Here is an 18,111-nt window from a genome sequence, read left to right as displayed (position 1 = left end):
ATGAAAATTGGGTGTTTTGTGTAGCTAAGGTCTTTTTAGAATGCTGCCTAAATGGTGTTTTATTCTAAAAGTTCAATATGTTGATATATTCTATCACCAGAATGCTGCAAGAAGATCCTGTTTTGTTTCAGCTTTATAAAGATCTTGTTGTGAGTCAGGTCATCAGTGCTGAGGAATTCTGGGCCAATCGTTTAAATGTGAACGCAGCAGAGAGTTCTTCCACGTCTAATCACAAACAGGATGTTGGCATTTCTGCAGCATTTCTGGTATGTGACCCTTCTACATTTCTAAGGAGGAAAAAAACTGGTATATGTGCTAATGATGCCATTTTCTGTAAAATTTAGTATTTCCTTAAATTAACAGATACTTCAGTAGCCATGATACTCTTCTAAAATGGACTTTTGAAAATGAATCTTTTAGCAATTGGATTAATGCTTATTTCCCCTAATACTTTTAAAGTAAGGGCTTTCAGATATCTTTTTTCCTTTTTTAATGATTTCAATATTTTACTTATAATGCAAGTTTAAATGTAAAATGACCATCATGTTATTAAAAAAGTAAAATTTGGGAACTTCTCTGGCAGCCCAGTGGTTTAAAACTCTGCACTTAAAATGCAGGGGGCACTGGTTCAGTTCCTGGTCAGGGAGGTAAGACCTCACATGCCATGTCACATGATCAAAAAGTTAAAAAAAAAATTTTTTTTTAATAAAGATTTGTAAAATGTATCTTGAAAGGAAAGTTGAGAATAACGTATATGTGGAATTAGAAGGTGAGTTTCAGTCTATACTCTGGTAAAACCAAAGTATTATTTATACACTTAACAAAAATCTCAGTACCAGTTACATGTTTGGCATCTTTCTGGGTGCTTAGCAGTGAATTGAATTAATAAGGCCTTTCTTAAAACAATCAGATAATATGTTGTAACCAAATAGTTAAATATTTCGTAACTGTAAGCTTTATGTTAAATTTCCACTAGGTATCTGCCTTTGGCCACATTTAAATGTGTCTGTTTGACCATGTTGTATTTTCAGAAACATAGATTTTACTGGTCACTAAAGTTATGTGAAGCAGGTCAGATTTATTTGACCCATCTCTATGCCAAAAGGCAAAGGATTTGTCTGTCTCTGTATTTCATTCAGAGACTCTGTTTTTCCTCCTTTCTCCAGTGTCCATTGGGTTCTTAGACATCTTGGCCCAATACTCTTAACAAATGTCTTTATTTTAGGCTGATGTCCGACCCCAGACAGATGGATGTAATGGTTTGAGATACAATTTAACATCTGATATCATTGAGTCCATTTTTAGGACCTATCCAGCAGGTAAGAAGAATCATTTCTTTCAGATAGTTAAAATATTTGTTTGAATGAATTCAGTGAAATATCTGAAAAACAAAAAGCTTACCTTTATTCCTGATGAAGTACAATAAAATATGTAAAGTACTTTATCCAGTGCCTGACGTGGTAGATATTAAGAGCTTAGTGTGTAATGTACTGACATCGATCCATGGGTATGATGACTTTCTCATTCTTTCCACGGGTGGTTCTTAAACTTTATTTACCCTTTAACATGACCTGAGTAGGATGACATACTCCAGAGGCATCAGTAAATGAGTGTCTACAGCACTAACACAGATCATCCTTCATGCTGCCTGCAGAATGACTTTTCTAACCCACAAATCATTTCCCTTGGAGAAATCACCTAAAGTATAAATTGTTTGATCCTAGCTCTAGTGATGTTGATGTACAGCCAACGTTGAGAGCAGTTACTTCAGTCATTGTTCTAACCACATAAAGCTCTCAGGCCATTTTGTTCTCTCTTCCTGCTTCCTCAGCTTCTGCCCCTTTACTCCTTAGGAGACAGTCTCCTGCAGGATTCACCTCAAGCATCACTTCATTGCCACTTCTAAAATCTGACTTCCTTAGGCAGATGTAATCCCCTTCCCCATTCCATCTGCAGCACTGTGTGTCTTACCACATTATAATGTAATTTTCTATCTTTTTGATAATTATGTAGTGTTTACTCTTTGTCAGACACCATTCTGAGGCCTTTATGTGTGTTAACATTGTCACAAATAGTACCTATGAATTAGGTTATTATTACCCCATGTTACAGATGAGGAAACCAAGATAAAGATTAAGTAATTTGTCCAGCATCACATTGGATAATAAGTGGTAGACCTAGAATTTTAAACTCAGGCTTTCCAGCTTAAGAGACCTTAATCTCTTAACTTAATCTCTTTGCTTATTAGACAACACAGGCTTCTGGAGTTCTGAACTGATAGTCCAGTGGGTTAAGGAGATCTTTGTTTATTTCCCCAGTACCCAATATGGTGCCTTGGACTAAAAGTATCCATATATAAATGATCAAACAGGCAAACTCAGGTCTTCCTCTTATTGTTCCCAGTAAAACTTTGAAACTTGAAGCTTAATAATTTTCTTGGAGCAAAATAAGGTTTTGTTTGTAATTTAAGATACGTAAAGGTAATGTCTAACGTACTCTCTCAAGTGATACTTATAGTTAAATTATTATATATTGTTTGTAAAGTTGAATACTTTTATAATTTGGTTTTGCTCTTGAACTACTTTTAAACTAATTTGAAAGGTTTTAAGAATTGGAAATTCAGTATATAACTATTGTGGTTTTTATTCACAGTAAAAATGAAATATGCAGAAAATGTTCCCCACAACATGACAGAAAAGGAATTCTGGACACGTTTCTTTCAGTCCCATTATTTTCACAGGGACCGGCTGAATACAGGGTCAAAGGACCTCTTTGCAGAATGTGCCAAAATAGATGAAAAAGGTAATTGCTTATCCCTGACACTCTAGCATTTAATCTGCTGCTCTCTAGTCATCAGTGCCATTAGTAATTTTTTTGCTTTCTGGGAAAGGTAAAACTGAATCAACTTTTTATTTCATTGATCCTCTAGGGTTAAAAACAATGGTTTCATTAGGAGTGAAAAACCCGCTGCTTGACTTAACAGCTTTGGAAGATAAACCATTAGATGAGGTAAGTAGCAGTAAAAGGATTTACAAGAGAAAACAGTCTTTTCTTAGTCTTCAGCATTTGTATTTTAAAATTGCCTGAAGTACAGATGTTCTACTTGTGAGAAGGTAAAACAGAATAATGTTATTTGGAGTGGTTTATCAAAAGTGCTTTTTTGATAGCACTGTTCATTATTAAGATTGCATGGGAGAACTGAAATTCCCCTGTGAGTTGGTAGAACATTTTTTACAAGAATTTTTTAACTCCCTTATCAACAGTTGTCTAGGTATTAATAAAGGTTTAACAAATGTTTTATGCTATATCTAACATTAAGTAACAGAGAAGGCAATGGCACCCCACTCCAGTACTCTTGCCTGGAAAATCCCATGGATGGAGGAGCCTGGTAGGCTGCAGTCCCGAGTCGGACACGACTGAGCAACTTCACTTTGACTTTTCACTTTCGTGCATTGGAGAAGGAAATGGCAACCCACTCCAGTGTTCTTGCCTGGAGAATCCCAGGGACGGGGGAGCCTGGTGGGCTGCCGTTTATGGGGTCACACACAGTCGGACATGACTGAAGTGACTTAGCAGCAGTAGCAGCAACATTAAGTGTGAAAAAATATTCGTAGATAGGGAAAAGATGGTAAGCATCGTTGGTTGCCCACTATTTACCAAATGTTGAGCACAGGCATGACCCTTACTCCACATTAGCCGCGTTATGTTTCAATAGCTGGACCATCGAGTATGAGCTACCTACCTCAGCATCATGACTCCAGACTTAGAAATTCATCCAAGGCTAGAGAAATAGTTGATGCCATTCTGATCAAGGCTAATTGTGTCCCTGCCTCTATCTTCTAGTCTAGAAAGGAACTTGACTTCCTCAGTTACTCTCTAGACACTGTTACCTTTTAGTGCCCTTCCTTTCATTTAATTGTTAATTTTCTTGCTTTCCTTTGGCTCCTTTTCTATTGACATGTGCTCTTGTCTTTTTTCTCTTAGTGTATGCATGCTCCAGGTGAGAAAACCAATGTTAAAATTTCATCTATAGTCTAAATTATTAAATTAACAGAAAATAATCCTTGGTGCCCCATTGAGTTGTTTGCCTAATGAAATTCAGTTGTTTTCTTGAAAATTCTCAGCACTCAGTCACTTCCTTGGTAAATCTCAACACATTATAAACGTGACCTCTTTAATCACCCTGAGAAAATGAAGCTAAATAAACCACACAGCTGTTAAGTACATTGACTTTAAAACCACACTACCTGGTTTTAAACTGTAGTTTTTTTAATGTTTCTAATATCAGTTTTCTTGTAAAATGAGGTTAATAGTTCTGACCTTGAGGGGTAGGAAATTTGGAGAGGTGTTGTTTAAGGATACAAACTTAAAGCTAGTAGATCATTTTTGTAGACCTAATGCACAGCATGGCTGACAGTAGAAACCTCAGGTTGCTCAGAAACTGGGTCTTAGTTCTCAACAAGAGAAACGATAATTATGTGACATGATGGGGTATTAGCTACACTGGTGATCATTTTGCAATCTGAAATCAACACATTGTAAACCTTAAATTTACACAATGATCTGTTACTTATTATTATTATTATTTACATTTTTAGAACTATCCATGTTGTATTCCCTTGCATGGATGTATAAAAATTTATAAAACCAAGCCTTTTAATAAAAGTGTTGGTTGATTCAATTTTTCCCTCTTTCCCTATCATCCTCTAGTAATTCTGTCCCAGGATATGGGCTTGGGGCTCCTTGTAATTACATTCTTTCCATTCCATTGCTAAAAATATGAATACTAATTGTGTGATGATAACTCCCAATTAGTCCTGGTCTGGCTAACCCAAGAAGTCCAGAATCATATGTCCAACTTCCTACTTGGCATCTTCATTTAGGTTGTTTCCACACCCCTCAGTATAACATGTCCAAAATGGAGTCTTTGATTCCCATCCTCAAAAACCTATTTCTTCCTGGCCCTTCCCTATGTCAGTTTAAAAAAAAAAACATTACTATGGACCCGTTTGTTCAAGCCAAAACCTAGTGGTCTCCTTGGTCCCGCCCCTTTGTAGGCCTCCAACATTCAGTTGCTCGGCAAGTGCACTACATCTCAAAACTATCTGCACAGACACATTAGCCTCCTAATTGATCTTCTTGTTTCTTTTTGTTCCCTACAGTTTATTCTTCCCTAGCAGTAAGAGTTATAAATCAGATCATAATGTTCCCCTATGTAAAAACGTTTTCAGGAGTTTCTCACTGAACTTACGATAAAGTCGAAACTACTACCAGGCTGTAATTAATTTGGCCTCTGCGTACTCAGTTGGGGCTGTTTCCTGGCCCACCCTTCATTTGAGGTATACTGAACTGCATACAAACCCATGACACAATATGTTTTACATTACTCCTATACCTTTTGTTTAAGCAGTTTCTTCTTCCTGAAATGTTGTCTCAGTGTTTGCCTTGCAAGCACCTACCTATTCATCTTACGGTGCTCCATGAAGCTCTTTTGAACCTACCCTCCCCGCCCCCCACCTCTAATGGGATTGACCACTTCTTTCATAGCACCTGTAAGTTTTAACTTAAGTGTAATGGCTTACAGCCCAGCATCCCACTAACCAATATTTTAATGTTTTGCTAACTAGTCCAAAATTGCTCCTTAGGGAAAAAATGCAGCACTTAGCAGTTAAGATATTTTTGTGATACTAAAAGCAGTTAGTAGCATTTTTTCATTTTTGTGTGTGTGTATAATGTTATTTTTAAATTTTTACCTGTAAATATTTTTTAAGTCCTATATCCAGAAAATTTTTTCAACTCAACATATCTCTACTAAATTGTTCCTTGCAGGGCTATGGCATTTCCTCCGTGCCATCTACTTCTAATTCTAAATCCATCAGAGAGAATAGCAACGCTGCCATCATCAAGAGATTTAACCATCACAGTGCCATGGTCCTGGCAGCAGGTCTCAGGAAACAGTTAAGTACACATGCAAAGGGGCACTAACTGGGTTTTCCGTGATAGCCAGATAGAGTTTTGTTGTTGTTCTTCCTGTGGTACTTAACATTAATTTTTTTCCCTTTGTTTTCAGAGAAGCACAAAAGGAACAAAATGGCGAGCCCAGCAGCGTTGATGGCAATTCCGGAGATCCAGATTGCTTTCAGCCAGCAATTAAAAGGGTATGAGTAAAAAGTCTGGAATGTTTATGGCTCAGATTTCTCCACATATATGTTATGTAACTGCCAGTACCTTATGTTGACCCTTGATAAGTTCAGATGGCTTTAATTCTTCTGACCAAGCCGTTAAGTATTTGGCTTAAAGAATACTTCCTCAGTTTTGGCTTGCCTGCCTACTTTCCATAGACTTGTCTGTTAACTGGTTTTATTATTTTATTTTTCCCCTTCACCTATAAACACACATAAATGTTAACTCATAATTTTATTTTCTGGAAAAGAGTACCCAACAAAGGCAATATGACAGAAAGAAAAAACTAAAGGTTTGTGTATTTGATTTTAAAAGATAAGATTTGGCCCTCATGTAAAACCTAGCATTTTAGACCTGGAAATGTCTTTCATTAAATAGTGAAGATGGATTGTGAGGGCGTATGAACAGTTACCTACTTATATATTTATTTTCTCTCTGCAACTTTGCCAGGCTTCTATATCCCTCAATTTTAAGTTCCTCCCTTGTTTTAAAAATCATGATAAGGCTTTCTTAGAGGGCGATCAGGCAATATAGTGTATTAAATTTTTAAAGGTTTAACCCTTAATTTCACTTCTGAACAGTATTCCACTTGGAACTTTTTTTTTTCTTTCTTTAAGATACATGCAAAGATTTAGATACAAATACACTGACAGTATTATAATTGAGAAAATAGCAAACATCATGATATTCGTGATAGATCCCTACAGTGGAGATTGATGCATGCAGCAAATAATGACTACTTAAAGGATTAATGATACATTGAATTAAAGTGACTTCACATATACCATGACAATAGTTCACTTCATTACAATTAAACCATTTTTTAGTTGCCTTACATGCCATATTAGGTGGCAAGAAACAAAAATGATTAAGACTGGGTTTTTGTCCTCAATTTAGTGTCTATAGGTAAGACAAAATGAATAATTGTAAAACAGAATTTAAAGTATAGTAATTATTTACAGTAGGAACCAGAGAGTAAGTAGATAAAGTTTGTAGAACAAACTGATACACAATTAAGTTTTTGAACTTTAAGAGATTATGGGTCCTTTATGTATTTCAGTCACCTAATATGTTTCTACAGGATATACATCTTTAAAATTACCAAAGTAAGGTATTTCTTTTCTGAAATAAGCAAAGTGAAGCTAAAATATAAGTTAGAGATGCCAAAAAGAAGTCTAGGGAGTGATTTTTTGCTTTGCAATATTGCACTGAGTACCCTTGATTCTTGGTAGTGATGAAATTGTCAAAAATCACTGTGTGAATTTTCACAATATTCAATGATAAACTGACTCAAGATGTTCTTCCACATCAGTAGTTGTCTGCTGTGTGTTCTACAAGGGATTTATAGAATAAGAGATCCTGGAATAATAATAGAGTCCTCATATTCTTGGAGCTTTCAGTTAAGTGTGAAAGTTAGGTGGATGACCAGGCCTTGGCAGAGACTTAGGATTTGGATTTATATAAGAGGTTGGGTCAGGACATGACTTAAATCAGGCAGCAGCAGGGGTAAAAATGAGCTTGACATATGGGAACAGTAGTGAAAGACATCAGTATGCCTTGAAGTTGACTCAGGGGTATAGAGATGAAAAAGTAGTAAAAACACGCCAAGTCTAGGTGAGGTGGGACTGATTGATACATTACTCTGAGTAGCATGCTAAAGTCAGATTTGTTCCTATACAGTCCAGGAGAAAGCACATTAGTAAAACCAAAATAAAGAATGCAGACGTAAACCCAAATACATGAAGGGATTAAATACACACGTGATAAACATGGCATTTCAGAATCAGTGGGGAAAGATGTTATTCTACAAATGTTGTTGGGGGACTGATTAATAATATTTTTTTTAAAACTGATTCCCTACCTTATTCCATAATAAATTCTGTTGGATCAAAGCTCAAGCAAAAAAAAAAAAAAAAAATCCACAGAAGAATAAGTATAAAGGGAATAATTAAAACTGAAAAACACCAAAGTGGGGGCAAAAAGTATTTGCAACACAGGTAATAAAATTAATTTTTTAAATTTATTTTGAGTAAAATCCACATTTTCATCTATCAGATTTTCAAATATTAAAGGTTTAATGATGCATAGTATGGTCAGAGTATAGGAAAACAGTTACTCTGTTAAGTGGTATGGTCAGAGTATAGGAAAACAGTTACTCTGTTAAGTGGTAGCTGTGTATAGAGGGAACACATGTAGGAAGTGCAGCAATAAAAAGTGTTGTGTTGATAATTATAGGCGAAGTTACAAGAATCCATTGAATATGAAGACTTGGGAAAAAATAATTCCATAAAAACAATTGCACTAAACCTCAAGAAGTCAGATAGGTAAGTTTGGTGACTATTAAATTAATTTGAAGCAAAATAGTTTTATATCACAAGTTGGTACAGAATTTATTCTGCAAGTATAGTATTCAAGTTTTTATCAGTTTGTTGCCATAAAATATAGTATTGTATTTCCTTAAAAAGTTACTTTGTACATCTCAGGAAAGGATCCTAAATGATTGAAGCGAAGAAAATAACTTTTAGCTATCTGTGCTGTTCTCTTCCTAATACCCTTATTGGAATTAAGTTATTTAATTGAAATATCTTTAACTCTTTACTTGGGGGGAATGTTGTATGGAGACTGCTAAAATATTTGACAGACAAATATTGAGCACCCTTATTCTGTGTGATTAGTAATTTCTTGGCTAATCTTCAGGTATTATCATGGTCCAACTCCAATCCAGTCGCTGCAGTATGCAACAAGTCAGGACATTATTAATTCTTTTCAAAGTATTAGACAAGAAATGGAAGCTTATACACCCAGATTAACTCAGGTAGGTGATTTATACAGTGTGAAAAACAGAATCCCCAGTTACTTTTTATGAGCACATTCATATTTATAAAACTCATACTTAACTTGGGGTAAAGACATATTTCTGCTTAATAAATTGAAAAAGTCAGGTAAAGAGAAATATTTGGCATACCTGAAGTTCAGATGATAATGAAAATAAGATAATGAGTTTTGTGGTTGCTGATTTTTTTTCTTCCATATATACAGTTTTATTGGAAAAATCTCCCAGATTTCCAAAAAATTTCTGGACATCATTCTGTAGATATTCTTTGTTTCTCCCTGCCCTTAGACATACTTCAGATGATCAGCAAGTCCTGTCAGTTCAGTAATTCTTGACTCCATCACCTCGACTTAGGTAAACGGGACAGGTTTTCAGCACAGCCACTGCAAGTTACTTTAATAAAAGCATGATTCCAACCACATCACTCTGCAACTTAAAAACCTTTACTGCTTCCCTTTCTTCTCATAGTAACTGTCTGGATGTTCTTTGTCTGACTCGCCAAACCCTACAATCTGACCTAACCCACATCTCTAGTCCCAACTCCAGCCATATCGCCACCCTTTCCTTCCCCACATAACTTAAAAAAAGAGTCCTGTACTCCAGCCTAACACTCTGTAAACTACCCAGAGGTTTTTAATCATATCATCTACATGCTTCCTGTGCTTTTTCTCAGGCTTTCTCTCTTAAGAGTGTCTTTTGCCTGTTTCTGTGTCAAGGAACAAATAGTAATAATTCAAAGTAGTTCAAATTCCATTGCCTCTTTAAAGCAGTCCTCAGCATGCCCAGTAGTGAGTTATTTTTTCCCTTTTCTCTATTTTCATAAACACTCAGACACTGAATTGAAAGCTGAATTGTAGTGCTTATCACATATGGGGACTGACTTTTTAACTTTTAACCTTGAAATAATCTTAGATTTACAAAAAGTTGCAAAAGTTTTCTGACCCATTTTGAAGGTAGATCCCTTTGTGAGCATGCTAAGTTGCTTCAGTCATGTCCAACTCTTTGCAACACTGTGGACTGTAGCCCAGTAGGCTCCTCTGTCCACCGGATTCTCAGGGAAGGATACTGGAGTGGCTTGCCATGCCCTCCAGGACATCTTCCTGATCCAGGGATTGAACCCTAGTTCTTAGTCTCCTACATTGGCAGGTGAGTTCTTTACCACTAGCGCCACCTAGAAAGCCCCAGATCCTTTACATCTAAATAACACACTACAGTTACAGAAACAATAAGTTAACATTGTTTAAGTCTTATTATCTAACCTGTATTCTTTAAAAAAAATTTTTTTTTTCTTTATTTGGCTGTACATGGTCTTTGGAGAAGGAAATGGCAACCCACTCCAGTATTCTTGCCAGTAGAATTCCATGGACAGAGGATCCTGGGGGGCTACAGTCCATGGAATCGCACAGAATAGGACATGACTGAGCAACTAACACACATGGTCTTAGTTGAGGCACTCAGGATCTTAGTTGTGGCATATGGGATCTAGTTCCCTGACCAGGGATCACGCCCAAGCCCCTGTATTGGGAGCATGGAATCTTAGCCATTAGACCACCAGGGATGTCCCTAACCTATATTCTTGGAAAAATTTCACCAATAGTACCATTAATGTCCCTGTGGCAAAAAAAAGAAAAACTTTTTTTGGTCCAGCATCCAAATCAGATTCATGAATTGCATTCGGTTTTTACGTCTCTTTAGTTTCCTTTACAGTGGAGGAGTCTTTCAATCTTTATCTTTCATGACCTTGATGTTTGAAGAGTAGGTCAGTTTTTTGTAGAATGCCCTCAACTTCAGTTTCGCATTTTCTCATGATTGGATTTCGCTTTTGGCAAGAATCCCACCACGTTGATGTGTAAGTAATATGGCATCCTTTGTACATCTTATGAGGACGCACATATTTATTTGTCCTGCCTTGCAGTGTTAACTCTGATCACTTGGTTAAGGCACTATCTGATTTCTCTGTGGAAAACTTACCAATTTTTCCCTTCATAATTAATAAGTATCTTGTGGGGAGATACTGTGTAACTATTTTGTTTACCCTCAAACTTCTACTCACTAATGTTTTAGAATCTGTTGATGATTCTTGCTGAAAACAGTTATTATCATAGTGGTAGTTAAATGGTGATTTTCTAATTCTGTCCTCCCATCAGTTGACCTTCTGAACCTCCCTGACTCATTCATATTTATTTACTTTTCTTTATAAGCATGGATTCTTATATTCTGTGGGTTATAAATTGTTGCTATCCTTTTTTTTTTAAACTGAGATGTCTTACAGTAAAATTTACATTTTCAGTATATTCTTTTGAATTCAGTGTCTATATACAGTCATGTAATTACCAACACAATCAAAATAAAAAGCAAGTTTTGTCACCCCTGAAAAGGTGCCCTTGCACCTTTGTAGTTAGACCCTTTCCACGCCCTTTATACTGGCCCCTGTCTCTTTCTGACAGTATCTTCATCAGTTTTGAGCGCCTCTTTAGTTTATGGCACAATGAGATAGTACTCCAAGTTCATCTGACTCTTTCCCTGCCTGGCAAGTGTTGAGTAGGTTTAGAAACCAAGATCTGAGTACTAGGTGGGATGTCATTTGCTACTGGTCTCTTTGTCCTGTTAGTGGACAAAGCAAAGAAATATGTGTGTACGTACTTATGCTCACATAACAAATATGGGATTGTCTGACTACATCTTTCCTTCTAGATTTGGCCCTTGGGCCAAAGTAGTTCCACCTAACTTTTTTTTTTTTTACATTTATTTATTTATTTAATTCAAGTTTGAAAAAGCACTTATTTTGTACAAGTTCTTTTTAGTGTATATAGGTCAACACTAAGTTTTTTCAGCTGTGGTTAGTTTAGATTTTTCCCTCCAAAAAGTGATTTGATTATCTGAGACATGTGCGAAGATGATCCGCCATCGGGTGTGTGTTCCCGAGTGTAGCCAGTGACCGGTCAGCAAGTTTAGCAGTCAGTGAAACTTGTGGTTACGGTGCATTATCATACTTTCTGACAGAAGGAAATAGGAATCAAGTGAACTTTCATGTCTGCTTGACTCATAGTCAACCTGTAATGCGCTCTTTACACCAAGTTCTGTTTTTCATCCAGCCCATACATACCTGGATTTCTACTTGTAAAACACACTAACCCTGTGCTTGAGCTGTTCAGCAGATGATTTGTTCCTCACTATGACTGGTCCTTGGTACTTGTTAGGCACTCATTGAAGAGATACATCAGTTATGTCCCTGGATGTTCATGTGGATACAGTGGGGAATGTAGGTTTTTTTCCCCTTTTGGCAATGTGTATCCACTTCCTTGAAAAATGTCAAGTGATATATTTCTGCTTGGCTGGATTTTCTTATGTCAGCTGCCAGTCAAGGTTTATCGTGTTTTTTTGACATTTTCTTTCCTTAAACTCAGTTTTACCTTCAGTGCTAAGAAGTTGGTACTTAAGAAAGAGCTTGGCTATATCACTTATATGTGGACTCTAAAAAATAGTACAGATGAACTTATTTACAAAACAGAAACAGACTCAGACATAGAAAACAAACTTCTGGTTACCAAGGAGAAAGTGGGAGTAGGGGTGGGGGAGGCAGGAATAAATTGAGAGTATGGGACCAGCAGATGCACACTACCACATAGAAAATAAACAATAAGGATTTACTGCACAAGGAACTGTACTCAGTACCTGGTGATAAATTAGAAGAAAAAAAGAATATGGTTATATACATATATATGTTTAACTGAGTCAGTCTGCTGTATACCTGGAACTAGCACAATATTGTCAATCAGCTATACTCTCTAAGGTGGGGAAGCTTGACTGGACAAAAGGGGATGTATTTTGAGGTACCTGTAAATTTGGTATTCCTGAAAGATTAGTAGGTATTCTAGTAGCCCTATGGGAAGCAGTTCACTCTGGTTGCTGTAGATTGTGTATTTATGGACATTTGCTGTTAAACTGAAATGTTTCCTTCATTCCTTTCAGGTTCTCTCAAGTAGTGCTGCCAGTAGCACCATCACAGCCCTGTCGCCTGGAGGAGCACTGATGCAGGGAGGGACACAGCAAGCCATAAACCGTACGTGCTGGACCTCCTGTTGCTATCCCTTTACCTAAATCAGCTCTAAAGCAATTTGAGAAGAGTGTTAAAGTTGTAGTGGTTTTCCTTTGGAACATTTCCAGGATCTGTGTTTTGTTTTTATGCATCCAGATCCTGAAGCATACCTAGAAAACAGCTTAATGTTTCAGTACTGTTTTAATATTACAAACAGTGGCACATTGCTATGTCATACTAAAAGGTTTTTTCCCTCTCCTACCTCTTAAAGCAAAACCTGAAAAGGCCTCTGAAACCCCAAGGGAATTTAGTGTCAGCCACAAAATCACTAATTTAGAATAGCACATCCAGGTTTAACATTGGCAGGGTGCACATTCACATTTATACTGTGAGTCAGAGACTGCATACACATGGGAAAATAGCTTTTATTCTGTGAACCTCTTTTTCTTTTGCAGAGATGGTGCCAAATGATATTCAGTCTGAGTTGAAACACCTATATGTGGCTGTTGGGGAACTTCTACGGCACTTCTGGTCCTGTTTTCCTGTTAATACACCATTCCTAGAAGAAAAGGTTAGAACTGATCCCAAACACAGCCAGCTGTTTTGATAATGTGAATTAGTGAGGTGTTATCTTGACGTTGGAAAACTGTATTGAACGTTTACCATGTGCCAAACGCTACTTTGCCTATATCGTTTCATTTAAGCCTCACAGCATCCTCATGGAGTAGGTATTGATACCCATTTTGTAAAGAAACTTGAGATCCAGAGCAGTTCCATAACTATTAATTGTACATCTTAAAACTTAACTATCATTTTGCTATACACCAGAAACAAACACAACATTGTTAAGTCAACTATACTTCAATTTTTAAAAAACAGTAATAGCCTTACTATATAAATTATCTTACAGACAATCTTTAGGGTCTTCCCTAGTGGTCCAGTGGTTAAAAGTTCACATTTCCAGTGCAGGGAGTGTGGGTTCATTTCCTGGATTATCTTTAAAGCTACAGAAAAGGTGCATTTTTCATCTATAATTTGCAAAAGAATAAAAAATTTGAAATAATCGGTATTGGCCAGTTTGATGAGAGTCCTTTCTTCTACTGCTAGTACTACGTTTTTAAAAAATGCTTTGACCCAGAAATTCAACATTTAGAAATATAAGAAAATAATAATTAAGAATGAATATATGCAAATATTGAGCCATAGAGATGTTTTTCTACCACTGTCTATGTTAGAAATGGTCTGATATCTATCAGAAGCAGATTGGTTAAAGATATATCCATTTTAAATGATGACCTAATATTTAATGACTTAAAGATGTTCACATTAAACCAAGTGGAATTTCATAACAGTATATACTGTATGTTTTCCACATACATATTTATACACATGCACAAAAAAAATAACAGGAAGGATAGGAATTATGAACTCAAAAAATCTAAATATATTAGATAACTGCTTCTCTGCCTGGTGAAGCCAGTAAATCTTAAAGAAAGTAACCTTATGTGTATTTTTCCCTTGATCTCTGTAGGTTCTTGAGAGTCTAATTCATTATTTCTCTCATCTTTTTTAGGTAGTGAAAATGAAAAGTAATTTGGAACGATTCCAAGTTACAAAGCTCTGCCCATTCCAAGAAAAAATTCGGAGACAGTATTTAAGCACAAATGTAAGGCAAGAATCTAGTTTTGGCCTGATTTTTTTCTCTGTAGTAAAATGATGAAATTAACTTTGTTTTCCTGTAATTGAGTATATATGTTGTTTTTTATGTCCCTGGGAATCCTGTTTTTTAATTGTAAAATGTATCACACATTCATAAGTGTATAAAATACAGTTGCTTTTTGAAGCAGTAAAGCCAGTGTCTGTGTACTCACCAAGCATGGTAAGAAATAGAGCCAGCACCTGAGTGCCCCTGGCCAGTTGCCCACACCTCCTTCACACTCTATCAAGGTCATGACTAACCCAGCATCTGTAATAGTCATCTTCATGCTTTTCTTTATAGATTTACAACCTATGTGTATGTTCCTAAAAATGTTTATTTTGAAAACCTAAGTAACAAGTTACATTCTAGCAGTGCAAAGAATGGCAGAGTTGCCATTCTGTGAGAGTGAGCTGGAAAGTTCCTGGGTGATGGCCTCAGCTCCCCTGTTGACAGCAGGGCAGCAGTGAGGTGATGCGTGAGAAGTGTCACCTGCACTCAGGATTTTTAATGTTTTTAATGCAAGACTAGAGCCAGCCACACACAAAACCACACACACGCAGAGCAACTGCACAAGATTCTTTCTCTGTGTGTAATGCAAGTCTTCTCAAAGATGACTATGGAAAAAATAGCATATAAAACTATTTTTGTTCAGTATGTAAGTAGGATAAGCAAAACAGGAAATTTCATAGTTGAAAGCTGAAAAATCTTCATTGATAAAATTTTTAGTAAGTTTTTATTCCCTAAACATTGTTTTTTTTTTCCTCAAAACGTAATATTATTTATAATCAGAAAAGAATCTTGAAGTGTCTTCCCACAGCAGAGCAAGGATCTCAGATTCAGTTCATGTGCCTTCTCATTTGATTGTAACTGCCTGGAGCACTGTAAAAAGGTCTCTGGTAAAAAGAATTCTGAGGCCCTGAGCAGCCTTACATGAGGCTGTGGTGGTCATCTCTTCTAACTGGTACTGTGGAAACATTGTGGCCTGTCAAGCAGAATAAATGATTTTTATGTAGTTTACCGACAGAAGTAAATAACACTCCCCTACACAAACACACTTACTGATAACAGATGTGGTAAATAAGGGTTTGTTTGTTTCTAACTCTACCTCAGATTGAATCCAAATTGTTGGCATGCTATAAGGATTTAAGCCTTCCTGTTCTCTGTCTCCATACTGCCAAAATTGACTTGGAGACATTACAAAAATTTTACTTCCAACCATGTAAATTACACTGTCCACTTCCAAGGAAACAGATAATCCAAGGACATTCTACCTCAGGAGCCTTTATCAGCTTAGATCAGTGTGGTCCTTTTGACTTCTAGTTATGTCTATGATGAGGGCAAAAATTTTTTTCTACTCAAAGTACATAGTCCTGACAGAAGGGGTTTCATAGTACTTGTGTGGAGGTTTAAGACTAATTACATTTTTCTGTAATCTATTATGTGGAAATCCTGAAGTGTTGAGAGCTGGGAAAGACCTAGAGAACATAGAAACGTGCTTCTCAAGCTTGGCTGTTCAGCAGAATTAAGCTCAGAAGCTTTTGAAAATCAAAAGATTCCCGGGTATCATCTCAGACCTGCTGCCTCAGAATCTTCAGGGGAGTAGGGCATTTTTTATATTTTCTCTCAGATAGTGTTGATGCCCTCTGGATTTTACTTAGAAGTCCAATGTTTAAATCTCGAAACCTCTGATTTGACAGAAGAAACTGAGACCTGTAACACAGATTTTCCTGTTATTCTGTGGCTGGTTAATGACAGGGCAGACATACAGCGTAGGCAGAGCAGGTGAACTTCAGCCTATACTGTACACCGCCCCCATCCCTCTTACCTTTCTATATGAAATGTATCTGAGAACCTTCACAGAGGGCCTGCATATTGCCTCATTGGGGAAATAAAAAAGAGCTTTGCAACTGCGCTCTGAAATATGTACCAGATCTGAGTCAGAAGCATTAACCTCACCAGCCATTAGCCCGTTGTTGCTTAAGAGTGTTGTGTTTGTTTTTCAGCTGGTAAGTCACATAGAGGAGATGCTCCAGACAGCCTACAACAAGCTCCACACGTGGCAGTCACGGCGTCTGATGAAGAAAACGTGAAGTGTCTGCAGCTCTCACAGGTTTTGTGAGACTGAGAGAACTGTGGCCTGCAGTAACTCTGGAAACCTGGCCTGACAGACATGCAGGCGATCACACAGAAGTGACAAGAAACATCTGCAGCGCGCCGACTCTTGGAGCTGATGCTGTTGTACTTGCACATTGAGAACTGAAAGGAAAGGAACTGTGATTAAACTAAAAGCTGGGGAAGTAAATTAAGGCAGAACCAAAATGAGCTAAGTTGCAAATATATATATATATATATTTTAAAAAGACACTGTTTACTGCAGTTACTCAGGAACTGCTTTTGATTCACATTAAGCTGCTTTCAGAAATTTAAAAAAAAAAAAAACACTTTTTAAAAGGGTGCATTGATAAATCTGAGGTTTTTGTTTTGTTTTTTTTCTGTGTAAATTTTTTTCCTAAGTTTATGGCACAGGGTACACCTTAAGTATTTCTCCTCCATCTTCCACTTGGATCCTCAAGTTTTGCTGAATTCTAGTTGTACCTTACATCAGCAAGTTAAAGAGAGTACTTTAAAATAAAGCAGAGGGAGACTGTTGCTCAGCCATCCAGAAACAGTTGTAGTCAGAAGACATCATTGGTCCTGTGTTTCCTACGGAAATAAGAAACAATAAATATTGCACTGAATGTTTGTGGTTTGGAGTCCCTAAATGATAAAGAGGGGACATGTGTGCAGAAAGTCGTGTGAGGTTTTTATGCAGAATTTTGTCAGAGGACAATGGCGCTGCATGTTTTTCTTTGAGTGCAAATGTACATTGCTAAGATTTTTTTTAAGATGGCATGTGCTTTGAAAAGAGGAAATTGCATTTTTAAGAGTTTAAAAATCTTATGAGTGAGAAATATAAGAAATCTTACTTATTTTCACCTCTTTAGAAAAAAAATAAAAGATGTTTCTCATATCTCTCTTTCTCTAGTATCTGACTGTTGGCAAAGTGATAATCATTACATAGTAACTGCAAAGCCTAAATGCAAAGGAAAAAAAAGATATGTTCATGTTTTTAGAATCCATGCCATATTTTGTTCCTAATAGGATCAACTCAATATTTATCTAAGACTTTAGATGTCTTGTATTAAAATTACAGGAAAAAGTAAAACTTTTTATAGATACTCTTAACTGCAACACATCCTTTGGATTCTCCTTACATGTGGTGCTTACTTGGTTGGGTTGCTCGAGGGCTACTCATTACTTTTTTAAGCCATTATACAAGCTGGTTCTTTTCCATATAAAGTGGCTGCAGTAGGTCAA

General features: G+C 36.7%; 1 protein-coding gene across 1 annotated transcript in view; it reads left to right on the top strand.

The window, feature by feature from the left end:
- GTF2H1 (general transcription factor IIH subunit 1) overlaps window positions 1–17,764 on the top strand; it is a 29,444-nt gene extending 11,680 nt beyond the window's left edge. Inside the window, exons 4-15 of the mRNA XM_070365219.1 lie at window positions 101–266; window positions 1,226–1,319; window positions 2,653–2,802; window positions 2,930–3,009; window positions 5,830–5,957; window positions 6,071–6,158; window positions 8,419–8,507; window positions 8,881–8,998; window positions 12,989–13,079; window positions 13,511–13,626; window positions 14,629–14,721; window positions 16,758–17,764. Of these exons, the coding sequence (XP_070221320.1) occupies window positions 101–266; window positions 1,226–1,319; window positions 2,653–2,802; window positions 2,930–3,009; window positions 5,830–5,957; window positions 6,071–6,158; window positions 8,419–8,507; window positions 8,881–8,998; window positions 12,989–13,079; window positions 13,511–13,626; window positions 14,629–14,721; window positions 16,758–16,844 (1,300 nt within the window). The 3' untranslated portion in view covers window positions 16,845–17,764. The remainder of the gene's footprint in view (window positions 1–100; window positions 267–1,225; window positions 1,320–2,652; window positions 2,803–2,929; window positions 3,010–5,829; window positions 5,958–6,070; window positions 6,159–8,418; window positions 8,508–8,880; window positions 8,999–12,988; window positions 13,080–13,510; window positions 13,627–14,628; window positions 14,722–16,757) is intronic.
- Window positions 17,765–18,111: the final 347 nt, after the last annotated feature.

Source organism: Bos mutus, chromosome 29 (assembly GCF_027580195.1).
Source record: "Bos mutus isolate GX-2022 chromosome 29, NWIPB_WYAK_1.1, whole genome shotgun sequence".
In the NCBI taxonomy this organism is placed as follows: Eukaryota; Metazoa; Chordata; class Mammalia; order Artiodactyla; family Bovidae; genus Bos; species Bos mutus.
The sequence above is the reverse complement of the archived record's forward strand: the minus strand, read 5'-3'. Positions and strand labels throughout refer to the sequence as shown.